Source organism: Lissotriton helveticus, chromosome 5_1 (genome assembly GCF_964261635.1).
Source record: "Lissotriton helveticus chromosome 5_1, aLisHel1.1, whole genome shotgun sequence".
NCBI lineage: Eukaryota > Metazoa > Chordata > Amphibia > Caudata > Salamandridae > Lissotriton > Lissotriton helveticus.
The window spans coordinates 1,625,708,564-1,625,726,391 of record NC_136065.1 but is presented as its reverse complement, the minus strand read 5'-3'; the positions used below and the strand labels follow the sequence as shown (position 1 = coordinate 1,625,726,391).

Here is a 17,828-nt window from a genome sequence, read left to right as displayed (position 1 = left end):
ATTTATGGAGGAACTCACTGACTTCATCAGTGACCAATACGCACAAAGTGACAATCAGTGGTGACTTCAATCTCCACTGGGGCTCCATGCAAGACTCTTCCGCGAACGGGCTGGCCTCCTTCCTCTCTACAAACGATCTTACCCAACACTGCACAGAATTAACACACTCTAAGGGTTCTATCCTGGACCTTGTTATTTCTTTGAGGTACATGTCGAGAATTTTTGATGATATTCTGCATGCATTTTTAATGCATGCCTTAGTAACTCTTTAGCATGTATTTTTTTTGCATGCAAGACGTTTTAATGACTTGCCTTAGGGGGGGCACAGATATTGGAATAGTTTAATTTACTATACCAACTCCAGCCTACACAACAGTAGGGAAGGTGCTGGACTTTAATTTCAACACCACTCCACCATTGCCCCCCTTAAGCAAGTAGTGGTAACGACTTGCGTGCAGAATGATTTTGTGCTAAAGACGCATTCATTCTGAAGGCACAGCATAAATCCGTCTTCGTCCTAAAGGACATTTCCCATATGTCCAAGGGTTGACCTAAGAAGGATTTGTTATCTGAGTAGTGCAGACCATTTTGGGAAGTCCGATCTGAGTTGTCGGTTGATAGAGATGTTGTTATGAGAGCTTGCAAAATAATTTCACCTGTTGGCGTGCGTAATGTAATTTTACATCTCTGTCATGAGGGTCATTTTGGTGTTGTAAGGACTAAGAGTCGTTTTGGTGGCCTGTTATGGACAACGCGGTGGAGAGATTTGTTCAAAGCTGTGAAGTTTGCTCTGCTTCTGATAAAACTTGAAGTACTGTAAGGCCTCCCATGAGTGAAGGTTTTACTCCCAAGCAGCCGTGGGAGAATGTGGCTTTGATCTGTTGGGTCATATTGGTGACGCGCAGGAATATGTGATTGTTTTGATGGATTTGTTTACAAAATGGCCAGTTGTGGAGGTAGTGGAGAAAGAAAACACTGTTACAGTGTTAGAATTTTTGGACAGGATCTTTTGGTCTGAGGAACTTCCTGCTTCACTTTTGAGTGATAATGGAGTTTAGTTTACGTCTAATGTGGCTAAAATTTATTTTGAGAAATTGGGGGTTAAACATAAAGCTTCTGCACTTTATAACCCCAGTGGGAATGGCAGAGTAGAGAGATTTAACCAGGTGGTTTAAGGTGTATTTAAGTATGTTGTGTACTAAAGGAGATGATTGGAGAATAGCGGTAATGAAGGCTGTGGGGCGTACAGTATGACCAAAAATGATGTTACTGGTATGTCCTGATGAGAGGTATGATTCCAAGGTGTAAGTATACTGTGTGGCTGTGTGATAGCATTGTGCAAAAGTGGTCAACGGAGTAAAGGAAAGGTTGGAACAAACTCATCGCAAAAGCAGGTGTATTATGATGCCCGAAATACAGTCAAGATAGTCCATGTTAATGTGGACGTTGGGTGAGAATCGGGAAACCTACAAAGGCGCAAAATGGGTAAATCAATTTTTCCAGCCACAAAGGGTGAAAGAGATTCTGAGAAATGCTTTGAGATTTGAAATGGGAAAGTATTGAATTTCAAACAGGTTGCTTTATGTCCTAAGGATGTCGGTTTTGAGGAACTGGTTGAGGATCTAAACATTAGGATAGGAACCGACCCTCTTTGGTCTACAGATATTTGTGAGCTATCTAAAGAACAAACCACTATGCAAAAAAAGAAGCATGTGCAATGTTGGGGAAGGAGAGAAGGATGTTGCGAGGATGGGTGCACCAGGTACTGGTAGCATTGAGGAAAATGCCAATGGTAGTATGCAGGATATTGTTATTGGTAAGCAGTGGCGGCTGGTGACATTTGAAAGTGGTAGGGCGTAAAATTGACAAAACATACTAAATTAACAACATGAAGCCATGGTCTAAGACAGCAGCAGACAGCGGAGTTCTCGCCCACATGGTGTTTGTCCCACCCTGAAAAACAGGATTCCTCTTTTGTTACTCCAAGAGTCCATAGACTTTGAGATTTCACCAGCTTGAAATGCATCTCTCTGCTTCCACTGTTGTATATTTTGTGAAACCTTCAAATATCCCACCTCATAGGACTCATTGATAACATTGGCCCGTGCACTTCTGTTGCTGTTTCGATTTTTGTTGGGGTGGACTATTTTCTGCATGTTAACTCTATGACGAGACTCTCCGAAATGGAACTGCACGGTTATGCGCCTATGAAATATTTAGCTTGTAAATTGTTAATGTGCACGGAGTGCTGTTGGATTTGCCAGATATATGAATACCTAAACAAAGGGAATGTTTTATGAAATCTGGACTTAAATATCCATGTTTGCGATCACAGCAATGATGCACCGGCGCACATTACCTAGTGGTAGGCGTCGTGAGGGAGCTTTTACAAGTCTGCATAATTGTTGTCAATTATCATCCCGCAAACGTAACACACAACGGTCAGCGATATGCCATTTTACAGACAACAAGTAACTACACCACAGCCATCTGCTCTGAAACACAGGGAGGAGCAGGAGCTGTGATCGATTCTGTTTGTGCCATGGGTTGAATGTGTGCATGTTAGTATTCTCCAGCGCTCCTCTCTGTTGTTGACATATTTCCACTTGCAGTGCGGACAAAGGGTCTGAGATTGACAGCGGGTGACTGGCGGTTTTTGGTGTTGCTGCACTTGCAAAGGCTGCAGCAGTTAGCATTTTTGGATGCAATTACAGGAGCTCCATTCTGGGATGCTCAGGTGCTGTCAGTAATTGTATTTATATTTGTGCCTTGTAAATGAGATGCAGGCAGCCTCTGCGGCTTGTTTCTAGCACACGTATGAGCAGGCACCCACACTTTCACACAATTGGGTGGCGTGACAGGCGAGGCCCAGGACAGTGAAAAACTGAGAATAAGGCGCACTTCTATTAGTCGCAGGCCGCGGCCGGCATGACGGGCGGGTGGAGGTGTGGAAATGGGGTAATCGCGGGGGAGGGGTTACATGAAAGAAATATGTCAAATAAAACTTACCGTCAGCCACCTCAGCTTCTGTCCTGACACCCGCCCCAGCCGGGCCATTTTCTCTATGTAGGCTGCTGCATATAGCAGCCTACACAGACAGCAAGCATTTGCAATACAATAAGTCTCGCATTTACAAGAGTTGAGCTATTGGCATTGTAAATGACAATGCCTTTTATTTATGTGTTTTTAAAAGAGATAAATAAAAGGCATTGCGATTTACAATGCCAATAGCTTAAACTCTCACAAATGCAAGACCTATTGCATTGCAAATGAGTGCAATAAAAATAAAACATTAGGCGAGAGCTATTTGAGAAAATAGTGCCCGGAGGCCATAATTAAAGTCTACTGAGTAACCACACACTTAACTTAATAGGAGGTTACTAAATGAGACAAGGCGGGACTAAGGAGGGACTGCTAAGCCATTTAACAAATGACCAGCCACAGTTTACAGTGGACAATGACACAAGCCAATGAAAAATATGGGCGGAGCCTCCCTACCTCAATACCACATGCCCCGCAGAGAAGCGCATGCGCTGCCCAAACTCCACCTAAAAAGTAGAGACCAGCAGGCTGACATGCAATCATGGCCAGGAGAAAATAAAATGTATGGGCAAGGTTTGCTACTTCTTATTTCAAAGAAATAGAATGAAAACAGTCATAAGAAGACTGGGTTATTTGAAATAAACTAGGGAAAACAGTAGATAGATAAGGGCAGCACATTAGTGTTATAGCAATAGTGGAGTATATATATAAATTTGAACAGATTAACCCATGTAGAACAGCCACTGAAAGAACAGGAGATAGTTCCATGAGCCAAGACAGAAGCAGAAGGCTGTGCTAATAAAGTCAAAGGAAAAAATGCAAAGGGGCCATGGAAATCGCTGAGAAATGGGGCACCTGGAAGCAGAACAACACCTCAAAGTCCGAGTGAGAGGCTTACTTTTCCAGGAAAGGTTCCCAAAGAGTAAAAGTTTCAAATAAAGAGCCTTGAATAAAGTGACTCAAGAGGAAGACCCATCATGGCCAGGACAAGAAACATGAAGACAATTATAATAATAATAATAATAATAATAATAATAATATAATAATAATAATAATAATAATCCACATTTGTAAAGCGCACAATCACCCGTAAGGGTCTCTAGGCGCTGGGGGCCGTCGGGAAGATTAAGCGAGCTATTGCCCAGAGTCACATGGTGCTGGGCTAACCTGCCGCCGGAGCCGGGGATCGAACCGTGGTCCCCAGATTCCAGCGTCAGTCGCCCTCGCCGCGGCGCCACACCTCTCCCACAATTAATTATGAGTCTCCTGAAAATTCTCTGACGTACCACCTGACGCCTCTATCATCATACAACAGAATGGATGGACAGCCAGTTATAGAAAACACAATTCTCAATCAAGGAACCAAGACAATCCTTTGCTAAAGTAGTTTAGAAAAGCTATTATAACTTCATGGAGGATGGACGAGGCTGATTAGCAGTCATAAAACCAAAGTTCCCCACTGGAAACAAACAGTACTTTCGAGGGCATGGAAAGTAGTGGCAAACCATGGGATTCCCACTAGAATTAGATGATGGTTAAGTAAGTTCAGGAATCCCTGAGTCCTTGTCACAGAACAGAAGAATCCCAGCAATGAACGGAGTGACAAACTGATATGTTCGGGCTAAACATAGGATTTGTTCAGCAAGGGCAGAAGAATAAGGCAAGAAAGCTCAGAGATCTCTAGACATTCTAGAGAAAGTTGACAGAAAAAGCAACCTTTTCATAAAAGATATAACAAGATCATACAACACCCTTTGCCTCCTGATACAAACAAAAAAGCAGCAGCCCTCTATTGTCTTTGACACTGTTGATCATCCCATCCTCATCCACACCCTGAAGCCTTGAATGGAATTCACTGGCATTCTCCTTCAGTTGTTTTACTCTTATGTATGCAAACACAAGATCATTCACATTTGCGCCTCCCAGTCCCAAAAGATCCCTATCACCTGCAGAGATCCCTAGGATTCCATCTGGTCCCCGTCATCTTCTGCCCTCTACAAGGAAGCCCACATACTCACTGATAAACGCATCAAAATTCCTGAATGTACTAACTATGCATAACTCTACAGTTTCTTCTGTTCCAGTCTTATGCACTGTCTGCACTTCATCAATATCTGGATGTCCAGAACCTACCTGAAGACACAGATGATGGAAGGAATGCAGAGCAATTCAAACATTCACCCTCGGTCCACAGATGATGGATTAAATCCATTGTTCTTTTGCTCACCATGCCACCCTAGTTTAGACCAGTGCCATATGCAAATCAGTCTTGACTTGTGCCTCATGAGAACAGTCCAGCCTGAACAGCCAAGCCAGGTCCTCCCTGGAGAGGAAACAAGCATCCTGGGACCGATTTTGGGGCATCACCTGTCAGCAGCCAGACTAGCTTGAATCCAGTGACACAGTGAGTCAGGGACCCACGTCTGGGCATACCCTGCGCACTTAGGGCGAGAAATCAAAAGACACACAGATTATGGATGGAATGCAGAGCAAATCAAACATTCACCCAGTCAATAGTTCCATCGTTCTTTTGCTCACCATGCCACCCCAGTTTTCCATACTGGAATGGCATGGGGAGCAAAAAAGCAATGGATTAAGGCCCAGATCTCTGTACTGGGGTGACTGTAGTGCATTGTTCTGCATTCTGTCCATCAATTGTTCTTTTTGCATTCGTCACCCCGAGTGGGACGGGTATGCCCAGACATGGGCCCCGTTCTCTCCATGCTACTGGAGTCAAGCTATCCTGGGTGATGAGGGGTGAAACCTGGAAACCGGTCCTAGGATGCTTGTTTCCAGTCCAGATAGGACTTGGTCTGGCAGTTCAGACTGGACTGTTCCCATTGGGCGAAGGGTCAAGACTGATTAGCATATGACTGGGTTCAAATTGGAATGGCATGGGGAGCAAAAAACGATGGATTTAGGCCCAGATCTCTGTACCGGCGTGAATGTATGACATTGTTCTGCATTCTTTCCATCAATTGTTCTTATTGCAGTGCCTACCTGAAGTTCATCGCCACCAAACAGCATTTCTATTTGCCAAAAACAAGGAGCCCCAACTAATCAAAACTTGGTACATCATTTTAGAAAGCCAGCTTACTACAGTGGAGAAAAGCCTCACACTACTGCGATAAACTAGCCACTAATCAGGCACTGTTTGTCTTAGATAATCACGTCCGCTCACTGGTAGCGATTTGGCACGAGATAGTAGGCTTTTGGCAGAGCTGGAGTGCTAAGGATGAAATAGGCATCAAAATAATTGAGTGGATTTAAATTAATCACCAGCTGTTTTTGAACAGAACTTTGTAGGACTGCCACAAAATATGTTATAGTATCAAAATGTGTGCCAACCTCCTCCTACACTTTAGGGCAAAGTGAAAGCCCTCATTCAGATACATACATTTGTCATTACAAGCTTTTGCATCTGGAACACCCTCCCACTGGAGTCTGGGCGATCTTTGCTGAATTCCATAAAGTAAAAGCTTAAAACTTGTTTGGCTAATCAGTTCTAAGAACATGCCCAGTTCTAGAGGGATGACCAGACCTACCCAAGGAATACCCTGGCCCACCCAAGGCCATTCAGAACTGAAAAACAATCGTTTTTCACCATAATGTTTCACAGGGGCGTGCAGCCCCATGGGCTCTCCCTTATCATTTATTTGAATGAATAACACCATTGACATAGGATATTTTAAGGCCTGGGAGAGGTGTTAAGTCAGCAGAGTTTATTAGCTGCTATGATGCACAAATGACCAGCATGGATATCCTGAAAACTGAATTATGATTCTGGGCTTATGGCGTCATATTTTTAAACTTTAATGCTTTGCCAGGTAAAAAGTTGCCAATGTTTTTTAAAAATAAGCAAAGCTGTAAAGTGGCTCTGTATGGCAGCAGGAGCATGCTGCAGTCTTAAAGTTCTCAATCTTATAGATTTGACAAGCAGGGTCACTCCCCTTCCCCAAAGCCGGAAGCACATCAAAGAAAGCTAAGTATGTAGCTCTTTGGGTGCTGATTAGTGTATTAAAAATGTCAAAGGCAAACAGATGCCAATACCTAAAATATCTGATCGATTAAATACTTTGTTGAGTTTTGGCCAGTACCCACTCATCTTCATGCCCCCCTCTAACTTCTTTACGTATTGTCTAAGACCAGCAGCAAGACACCCAACAACCAGGTGGCTGGCGTATTACAAATGCGGTCTTACAGTCCATTTTGAATTCATTTTTCCTTTTTAAATTTATTCTCGCTGGCGTTTTCTACCTTTGTCGTTACTGGCATGGTCTGCAACATGGTGTATATAGAAAAGTGTGACACTGATGCGCTCCAGTGGTACCGACTTTATTTGTCAAGCATTATATCCGATACAGAAGTTAATGTTGTTGTTCTCTGCTTTTATTTGTGCATGCTATAGTGTGATCACAGGTGTGTGCACTGGGAGCATGAAAGCACATGTCCTTGAGATGCAGTTATGATTCACGGGGCCTCCCGCACTGCAGTGTTTCAGTTCTATTTGGAACCTTGAGGCTACTGGTGACGGAATGGCATTTGATTACTTGAGCGTGGCCTTTTGCTGATCTGTTTTGGGAACAAGTCTGTGCCGGTGATGGCTGCAAGGTGAGAGCACATCGGCGCGTTTTTGGGTTGGGATTCTGAATGCATGCGATTATACTGTTGTGGTGTAGTGTGTGACAAGCAGGAGTGTGGCCCGTGCCTGTGGTGACTGAAAGGGGAATGCGTCTTAGGGTGTTGTTTGCTGTTGTAATGTTGCTTGGTGTCACAGCCAGGGATGTGCAGATCCTTTGTAGTAGTGGCTTCAGGGCAAGCAAGACATAGTCCCAAATTAGAAGGCAGCGGCATGTCTACACCTCTGTTGCATGGTATTGTAGGGAGAGTGCTCGATGCGACAGCAGTAACTGGGAAACAGCAGACCCTGCCTTATTTTATTGTTTGTTTGTACTATTAAGTTTGCCTTTTGTGTTTGGAGGTGGGTGGAGGTTCGGTACGGTGGAGTAAATGCTGAAATAGTTGTGCTCTTTTATATGTAGGGTGCTGATGGCAAGTTTGTGTGTGCATGGTGGTGTGTGTCTGGAGGTGCTGTGCAGGGTATGAACGTTCCCTCCTCAGTGACATGGGTGATTGACTAGTTTGAAGAGACGGTGGTGATGGCCGAATCAAGAGAGACCTGCTTTCTCATAACCGAGAGGTGTAACGTGCACATCGTTAAATAGGGAGGCCTACTTGTACCCAAGAGAATTCCAGCATTTATACTACCCCAGCAATCTACGTGAAAAGGGCAGATGAGATAGTCAACTGTTCCTGCTGTACGCTCCACCTGCCTGGCATTCCAGGTCATGACCACTGAACCCCCACGCCCTCTGGAACGTGCACTCTGACAAGGCCACATAGCTTCCTACTTAACATAATGAAAAAACTTTTAAAAAAGATAATGAAGCAGCAAAGATAACACTGGAACTTCCAACTAACAGTATTAATTGTGAATAACTGAGACTGCAAAATGCACATTGGAGTAGGGAAAGCGTGAGCTGATAGAATATGACAACAAGCTGGCTCTGTGGAGCCGATCGGGGGAGGGAAACTGAAAGTGCGCGATGCACGCGCTGCCAGCCTCCGGGACAGGAGATGTGCACGTGAACGGAGTGCACATCTCCTGTCAGTACGCGTGCACATCTCATGTCCGCGCGCGCCACCTCCTATCTCCCTTCGGGACAGAAAGTGGCAGCAATAGAGTCTCGCAAGGCAAAGCAGCGCACGCGCTGCGTTCGCTAGCGAGACCTAAAAAGGGAGTTTGGGCGGTCCTGCTCGAGGGCAGGGGGGAGTGGCCTGGCTGACCAAATAGTCAATCCGCACAAAAGTGGGCAAGCCTCTCCCCCCTGTCCTCGAGCAGGACCGCCCACCCCCTACTAGACACTCCTGCTTTCTCGCAGTGCGAGAAGCAGAAACCTAAATGGTGGTAGTAATTACCATTTATGTTTCTGCCTTCTCACACTGCGAAAAAGTAGTGGGGCGACGCCCCTACGCCCCAATGGGGGAGCAGCCACTGTTGGTAAGAGTGGCAGAAAAAGAGATTTACAGTGATGGCTTAAGGATTTTGTCGTGGGATGATTAATTTTTTTTCTTTTCTTTCTTACATTTATATAGGGGTGGCGATGCTGGTTATTCATTATTCATATTTGTATCTTACTTTGTAATTTGGTATACGGAAGGTGATGTGTTATGGTTTGTATTCTTATGAATGTGTTGTGATGGTGTGATGTTCCATGTCATGACATGGTAACGTTCCACTGCATGGGTTCCAGCTCAGTATAGTTGCTGCAGCGGAACCTTACACACCTGTTTCTTGTGTGCAGAGAACTCGAATTAAACTTAACTGCTAAACTTAAATTTACTGGATTTGGCCTTCCATTTGAACAACCAATATTACACCACGGCTTCTCTTGAATCAATTTAATGATTCGAGACTCCTGCTGCACGCCCTTTTCAATTTGAAATAGTGTTACTGGATTAGGTAACATATCAAGAACACCACCAATGCACACACTGATAAGAGAGATCAGTCAAATCTTATCACATTTTGTGCCATTTGAAAGAACCTTTTAGAAACTTGTACTGCGTTTAATGGTATTTGTACAGCACATTTATATCCTTTGTGAGGCCCAAAGCTCTTCTGGATTGTTGAGTCAACTTCACTTATAAAACTCTTCAGACACTGACCTGACAAGGCCATGAATTGTCACTGACCTGACAATGGCCATTATCACCCTTCACAATATTGACCTGTTCTTCTTAACAGAGACCTGGTTCAACGATACCTCTCATTCCATGTTTGATCTCCTCCTACCCACTGGCTACTCTATTTTCAGGAATGACAGACCTATCAAAGTTGGGGGAGGTGTTGCAGTTATCTTTAGAAACTCCCTTCAACTCAAGGCTTTTCCCATCAGCGCATTCCGCACCTTTGAATGTCTATCTCTTGAGCTTCAACTACACCACCGCTCACCCCTTAGATTCCATGTCATATACCGCCCACCTGGCAGTGGCCCTTCATTTATGGAGGAACTCACTGACTTCATCAGTGACCAATACGCACAAAGTGACAATCAGTGGTGACTTCAATCTCCACTGGGGCTCCATGCAAGACTCTTCCGCGAACGGGCTGGCCTCCTTCCTCTCTACAAACGATCTTACCCAACACTGCACAGAATTAACACACTCTAAGGGTTCTATCCTGGACCTTGTTATTTCTAAAGCAGGCATGCTTTCTATCGCTACCCCTATTCACGTAGACTGGTCTGACCACCTCCTCATTCCATTCTCTCTTCTCCTAGCTCACTCTATCACTCTTGGCCAACCCAAGAGGGCTACCTCCTGGTTCCGTGACGCTAAAAACATTGACACTGCTTCCCTCTGTGAATCAGCTTTTCTGTCACTTCCAAGACTAGATCCGAACCTAGATATTGATGATCTCACTTCACAATGCCTCTCAGTCCTTGCAGTCGAAATCAATAGCGTTGCTCCTCTCCAAAGCAAAAAGAAAAGGCCCATTCCCTCAGCACCCTGGTTCAGCAAATCCCTATATGAAGAAAGGAAACACCTAAGACGCCTGGAGAAACATTGGAGGCAAGCACCCTCCACCGATAACTTGGCCACTCTTCGTTCAGCAAGATCCGAGTACCACAAGCACATCTTCCTTGGGAAAGCATCACACTTCAGAACCCTCCTTGACTCAGCCAAAAATAGACCCAAAAAACTATTTGATCTCATCAAGACCCCTAACTACTCTCCCCAACCTCCAAATTGGAGGATTCTACAAAGAAAGCTGCTGATTTAGCTGTATTCTTTGACGAAAAAGTGAAATCACTTGTGGTTCAGGTCGCTCATCCTACCCCTCCAGAGGAGCGCAAATCACTAGCCATCTGGCAGAACTTCGACCCCATCTCTGAAGATGTCCTCCTCAAGTGCATCCTCGAAACAAAGCCCTCCAACCACTCGCTTGACCCCATCCCCAGTGCCATTGCCATTGACTTCTATACCCTTTCTCTTCCCTATTGGACCACTCTGGTCAACCTCTCCCTCTGTCAAGGTTCCCTCCCTGTTCCCTTCAAATCTGGGCAGGTCACCCCTCTGCTTAAAAAACCCACTGCGGATGCGAATGACCTCAACAACTTCCGCCCCATCACTAACCTACCCTTTCTTGCGAAGATCACAGAAAGATGTGTTGCAAAACAACTCTCTCGTCATATCAAGGAAAATGATCTTCTTGACAATTTTCAGTCCGGCTTCATCCAAAACTGCAGCACTGAAACTGCCCTGCTGCAAGTGATCGATGACGCGCTGAGAATACTAGACTCGGGGGGGTCTTGTCTTCTAATTCTCCTTGACCTTTCGGCAGCCTTTGACACCGTCAACCACAACACCCTCTTCAACACCCTTCAACAGAGAATGGGCATGGAAGGCACCGTGCTTAAATGGTTTGCTTCTTTCCTCTCTGATAGATCCCAAATGATCAAAATAGAGGACAGTCTCTCACCTCCTTTGGCGGTGGGTCAAGGTGTTCCCCAAGGCTCTATTCTTGCTCCCACATTGTTCAATCTCTATTTGGAACCTCTGGGAAATCTCCTAAGTAAATCTGGGGTCAAATATCACCTCTACGCTGACGACACTCAAATCTACCTCAAGGTTGCCTCCGCGCACGATCTCTCTGTCCTAAGCTCTACCCTCGACTCCATTCATAACTGGATGTCAACACATCAACTGATCCTGAACCCCTCCAAAACTGAGTTCCTCCTCCTCACTTTCTCCCCCCCCCGGTGCAATCATGGATGGACCAGATGAATCTGCTGAACACTAATCCCATCATTGTCGACAGCGCAAAATCCCTTGGTGTCATACTCGACACAAAACTCAATCTACTTTCCCACATTAATTCAATTGCAAAGTCTGCCCGATACCAACTGCGCCTTTTTTGGGGGATTCGTCGCTTCTTCCCGGTGCATGACCTCAAAACCCTGGTCCAATCGCTGGTCCTCTCCAGACTGGACTACTGCAATTCTCTTCTGACCGGCCTCCCCAAATCCCACCTATCCCCCCTTAAGTCTGTTCTACATTCAGCAGCTCGTTTCATTTATGGGGCCAAAAGAAGCGACCACATCACTCCCATGTTATCCTCCCTCCGCTGGCTCCCCATCGAGGCTAGAGCTATCTACAAGACTGCCTGCATCACCCATAAAGCCTTGCACTCCTCCTCTCCGCGCTACCTGGCGAATAAACTGAAACTCTCTGGAGGCTCTAGACCATCACGAAATGCGGAAAATCTACTGCTTGAACCTCCCACTTTCAAGAAGGAGAGATCGATGGCCCAATCCTTTTCAGGCAGTGCAGTGAGAATCTGGAACTCACTTCCGCCTCAGCTCCGGACCACCTCCTCCTCCCAAGCCTTCAAATCTGACCTCAAAGTTCTCCTTCTTCAAAGACATTTCCAAATGTAATTCATGCCCTCTATGCTATCTGAAGGAAGCCCTTCAACTACTGAAAAACCTACTTTATTTGACTATGGAAGTGTCTTCCAAGTGTGTTCTTGTGGTTTGATAGTCTGCCTCTTATTGCAGTATTGTCCTTCCTCCTGTGTCTGGGACTCATGGGTGACTTGCACCCGTCACTCTCTCCGGTAACACACTGTTTTCTACCTCCTACATTTGTTTGTTTTGACACCTGCACAAGTGCCACCAGTGCCTACGTAACGTTTGTTCTTGTGCTGGAGTGTCCTCCATATATTGCAGTATTATACCTCTATATTTATTCTGTACGCTTTTTGTAACCTGCACACGTCACTTTTTCCTCCTGCAATGCACGGTTTGCTACCTCTTGTATTTTGTTGACTCACGATTGTCACTTTTGTAATGCACCGTTTACTACCTCTTATACCTTGTTGGCGCACAATTGTAATTTTGCTTCATTTAATGTAACGTTTGCCTTTGTATTTTGCTCACTCGTAATGTTCTCATGTATCAGTTCTGTTCCTATTGTGAAGCGCTCTGACACCTTTGGGTAAAGTCCGCGCTATATAAAAATGCATAAATAAATAAATAAATAAATAAATGAAGCAATCTGATTTGCATCGGATTTCTCAGAAGGGTGGGCTTTAGGAGAGTGTGACTGGTGCGGCTGTACTCGGCGCTGATCTGTGGAGGGGGGCGCTGACCTCAAGGGGGGGGGTGGGGCTGTGTCTAGCAATAAAATTATGCTAATAACAACTGTGGCAAAATTCCTTATGCGTCTAGTTTTCAGGTAGCATTAAAAATGTCAAGATAACTCTTGCGATTAATGTTCCTGCTAGAGAGAGATCAGAGTTTTATCAAGTGGCAGTTTTCACTTGCCCTAAAGTAGCATAGAGGGTTAATATGCCCGCTGCAAAGAGGTTTGGATGTTCTGTCCCTCCCACCCCAGTCTTTTATTATCTGTTCCTAATGTTGCTGAAAATGGTTTGTTCGGGAAGATATACATTCTTCTTAGTAAAGCCAGCCTTTATATGCGCTTTAAAACAAATTAAATGTATGTGGGATGTGGGATAGTGTCTATGGAGAGGTGAGAGACAGTTTTTGCCAGTGGTCATGAGGGAATCTGAGGACGAGGTCATGGGCGGAGGGGGGGTGCCAAATATGTTTGTCATACAGGGCGCCAACAGAGCTAAAGCTGTCCCCGTTCCTTAGCACCCTTCGGTTAGGTAGTTGAAAAGGGGTTTGCTGTAGTTTGAACTATGTGAGAACATTTTGATGACAGGGCCGTCTCTAGGGTGGTGCGATCAGTGCCACTGCACCTAGCGCTAACTTGGGGTAGGGATGTAATTTTTACAAGTATATTATCATTTTGAAAGCACCTGCTGCATGTTCCTGGCCTCCAGCAATTTTCAGGCATCAATTAAAATGTCAAGATAACGCTGGTGATTCATCGTTTTCCTGGAAAGAGACCGGAGGTTTTTCTAGTGGAAGTTTTGAGTCATCCTAAGGTAGCGCAGAGGGTTACAATGCCTGCTGCTAAGAACGTGTACGAGGCAAATAACAAAGTGCATATAATGTGAGTAGGTCAGTGCTTTTGCAAGAGAGCTCCTTTTGTAACTTATAGTTTATAAGTCAAAATCCTAATTTAGAACGTTGAGCCATTGACTGTCATCAAAGAGCTGAATGCAAACTACAAGGTATATGTTAGAGCTATATATTTTTTGGCCCAGTCTTTCATCATCCCAATCTTGCGAAAAGGGTTCTTTTTGGTAGAAAACAATTCTTATTATTTAAGAGAACCCTTAACAATGATGTTACGTTTTAAATTCTGAATTTGTGCTTTTCCAGAATAAGGACTCCTAAATGTTATTGCCTACCAGTATCGATGAAATGTCACTCCTACACCATGTAGTCCTGTCTGATGTAACATTTCCTAAACACTTATGTACGTACATATGCTTGTCTCAGTGTAATGTGTGTGTGTGATGTAAAGTGCTCTGACATCCTACACTGGTATGAGCGGTGCTATAAAACTAAATGAATCTGAGAGACCGTGCTTATGGAGACTTGAGAGGCACTGTTAAAGGGTGCTAGTGAGGGAATCTATGGCAGAGGTGGCCATTGGGGGGGGGGGGGCACCAACAGATATTGTCGTACTGGGCGCCACCAGTGTTAAAGCCACCCTGTTTAATTATGTGTGTAAAGTTTGAAAGCATCGTACAGGGATTTGGTTTTGAACTTTACTGCACATAAACAAGGGATGTTATGAAGAGTGTAGGAATAGACGCAGTTACGCATGCAGGTACTTACCACTTATATTCGAGGCTGTGTCATTCGTAGCAATCACAAATGATGGGCTATAGTGTGATCAGCAGGCTAGAGAATGTATTGATTGCACCCATCAAAGTAGAACTACCTATGTAGTTCTACTTTGATGGGCGCAATCGATAACACACGCACACACACACACACACACCACACCACACCACACCCCCCTTACTGGCATTCCCCAGTAGGTAGTTATGGTTAGGACCTAGTCTACATAGGAAAAGCATTTTTTGATTTGCCAATATCTTTTGACGAATCTTTGCGACGTCATCCACTTAATATCTGATGTACCGCCTCACACCCTAATATAACGTTTGATACACTACTCTAAAATACAGACTACCATTCTAGAAACCATACACACACCAATACCAGTTTTAGTACATACCCGCTCACTGATTCATAGGTCTGCACACACATCTACTCACTCATCTATACAATCACTCGTACACGCAGTCACTCATCAATACAGCCACTGATAAATGCACTCATACATCCACACACCACTACTCACCCACACAGTTACTCAGGCACTTAGTCAGTCACCCAAAGAATCAATCACGCTGCCATTTACTCACCTATGCAGTTATATACACATACACCAACTCACTTATTCATACAGATAGTAACACATACTTACTCTCTTTCACAATCACTGGCACAAGCACACACTCATCCATACAACCACTATCAATCACTCACTCTCCCATACAGTCACTTAGATACTCTAACACTCACATATACTGTCTATCACATATGTAGTTACTCACACATAAACCACTGAGACATCTATCCACTCACCAACACAGCCATACGCGCACTCACTCACCCATACAGCTCTTCGTAGGCGCAGTCATGACCCCTTACACCCGGAGAATCACCCACTCACACATCCATGCAGGGAGTCACACACTCCCAACCACCCATAGAGACATTCAGGCACCCATGCAGGTATTGAGACAACCAATCATTAACCCATATAGACACTCATGTAGCTACTAACCAACCCATGCAGCCACTTAAACACCAACCGACAGACTGATACAGACATTCACTAAGATTAGTCACTCACCCATACATTCACTAAGACACGTTTAATCGCTCAGTCACCCATCCAATAAATCATTCATACAGACACTCATACGCCCACTCATTCTTCAATACACCTTGGTGCATATATAGTTCTTAAATTTTTCAGAAACAGTCACTGGAGGATGTCACCAGTGATGTCATTTGAGATGTCATCAGTGATGTCACTGACCATGTTATGAGTGATGTAATATGTGACGTAATGAACAGTGCATTGCGGTAGCGCAAGTTATAGTTAGCTCAGCTAACTATAATGGCGGAATATCTCTGTTTTGTACAAGTGAAATGTCAGCTTAACTATAACGTCCCTGAAACCTGTGGTTTTTCAAATGAATTTCTACGTTTTTTTAAATGCTAATCTCTAACTATAACATCCCTGAAACCTGTTTTTTTCAATATATACACACACACACACACATACACACCCCCCCACACACACACACACACACACACAAACAAACACACACACACACACCAAGGACAAAGCGGAGTCCATTTTAATACCTATATTGTTCACATAGGTGGACAAGACTGGTTTCTGGCCAACAGGTGGTGGCCCAAAAAGAGGTCCCGAAACAGAAAAGTTCAAATTGGAGAAAAGCAAGGGAAAATTTCTCAGTGAAAACTCCTTGAACAGTTCAATTATGCTCCTAAGGAGTGGAACAAATATAAAAACATATCTGGGCTACTGTGGTCGTTAGGCACAGATCAGGAAGCAGGTAAAGCTTATTCTCACATTAGTCTGGACATTCCCCGCAAATCTCATTAAGGACCCTAACCCTATTTCCATGGATTTGTAACATCAGCAAAACAGTACCACTAATTTTATTTGGACCAGTTGCGACCTGCAAATGGAGTTGGAAGGGCTTTGCTCTTTGACCATCCTCGCTTGTAAATGTGCGCTCCTTGTACCCCTGTGCATCCACTCTGACTTTGCCTTCCCTATTTCTCAGCAGTGTACTTTCCTAAGAAGTCCGCCTGCAAGGTTGCCCAACCAAAGCGTAGACAGAGGAAGCCAGCGAAGCCTGCAGCGCCTCCTGCTGCCAAGGAGGTCCCACCGGAGGCATTAGAGCAGTACATGGAGATCATGGCGGGGCTACGAAGTATGACTGAAGAGCACGATGAAGAAGCCGAAGAACAGGAAGATGCCAGTCCAGAACTTCTAAACTACATACACCAGCTGTGCGACAACCAGATGTTTGTGTCTAAGGTGTGTAAGTGACTGAATGAGCAAGAAAATGAGTGGCTGAAAACATTTCATTCATTAACACTGAACAACTACAACATGATAACATCTCCTTCCTCACTCACTGAAAACACATATACTATCATTATCCAGTATTATGGGTGTCTTTCATAGATTCACATGCCTGAATCATTCCCCGTCGTCGAGACGGTAGTCTCCGGTACATAGAAAAGTAATGTCCTATAGACATACATAGAGAATAGTAGGCCTAAAGGCCTCACCTTAGTAACATATCCATGTCCTTTTGTAAAAAGGACCAAACTCTAAACAAGAGCCAATCAGCTATCACCTTTCTCTAGAACCTTCCTGGCAGGAGCCTCAGTCCATCAGATTTTCTACCGCACGTTGTGCTAAGGGAGTCTCCTCTGAGTTCTGCTCAGATTCTGTGGTTTTTTTTTCACTTCATTAAATAACTTTGCTTTTCTACTATGGATTATCTTCAAATACATTCTTTAAAGAAGGTCTGTAAGGAGAAGAAAGAATTTTATTTTAGAGCCTGTGCTTCTTGTTCCAAGAGGTTGCTCTGCTCTGTTTCTCACACTGACCGCATTTTCTGTCTATACCGCAGGCCAAAGACTGCAAGGTATGTCGCACTTTCTCAAGTAAATGTT

The 17,828-nt window shown here is 44.4% G+C and overlaps 1 protein-coding gene across 3 annotated transcripts in view; it reads left to right on the top strand.

The window, feature by feature from the left end:
* The window catches only part of NUTM1 (NUT midline carcinoma family member 1), a 380,268-nt gene that overhangs the window by 132,129 nt on the left and 230,311 nt on the right, over positions 1-17,828 (top strand). For 2 of the 3 annotated variants that reach the window (XM_078644819.1, XM_078644817.1), the window contains exon 4: positions 16,925-17,181. In XM_078644819.1, the coding sequence (XP_078500945.1) occupies positions 16,925-17,181 (257 nt within the window). The remainder of the gene's footprint in view (positions 1-16,924; positions 17,182-17,828) is intronic. The other variant, XM_078644818.1, reaches the window with a different exon arrangement.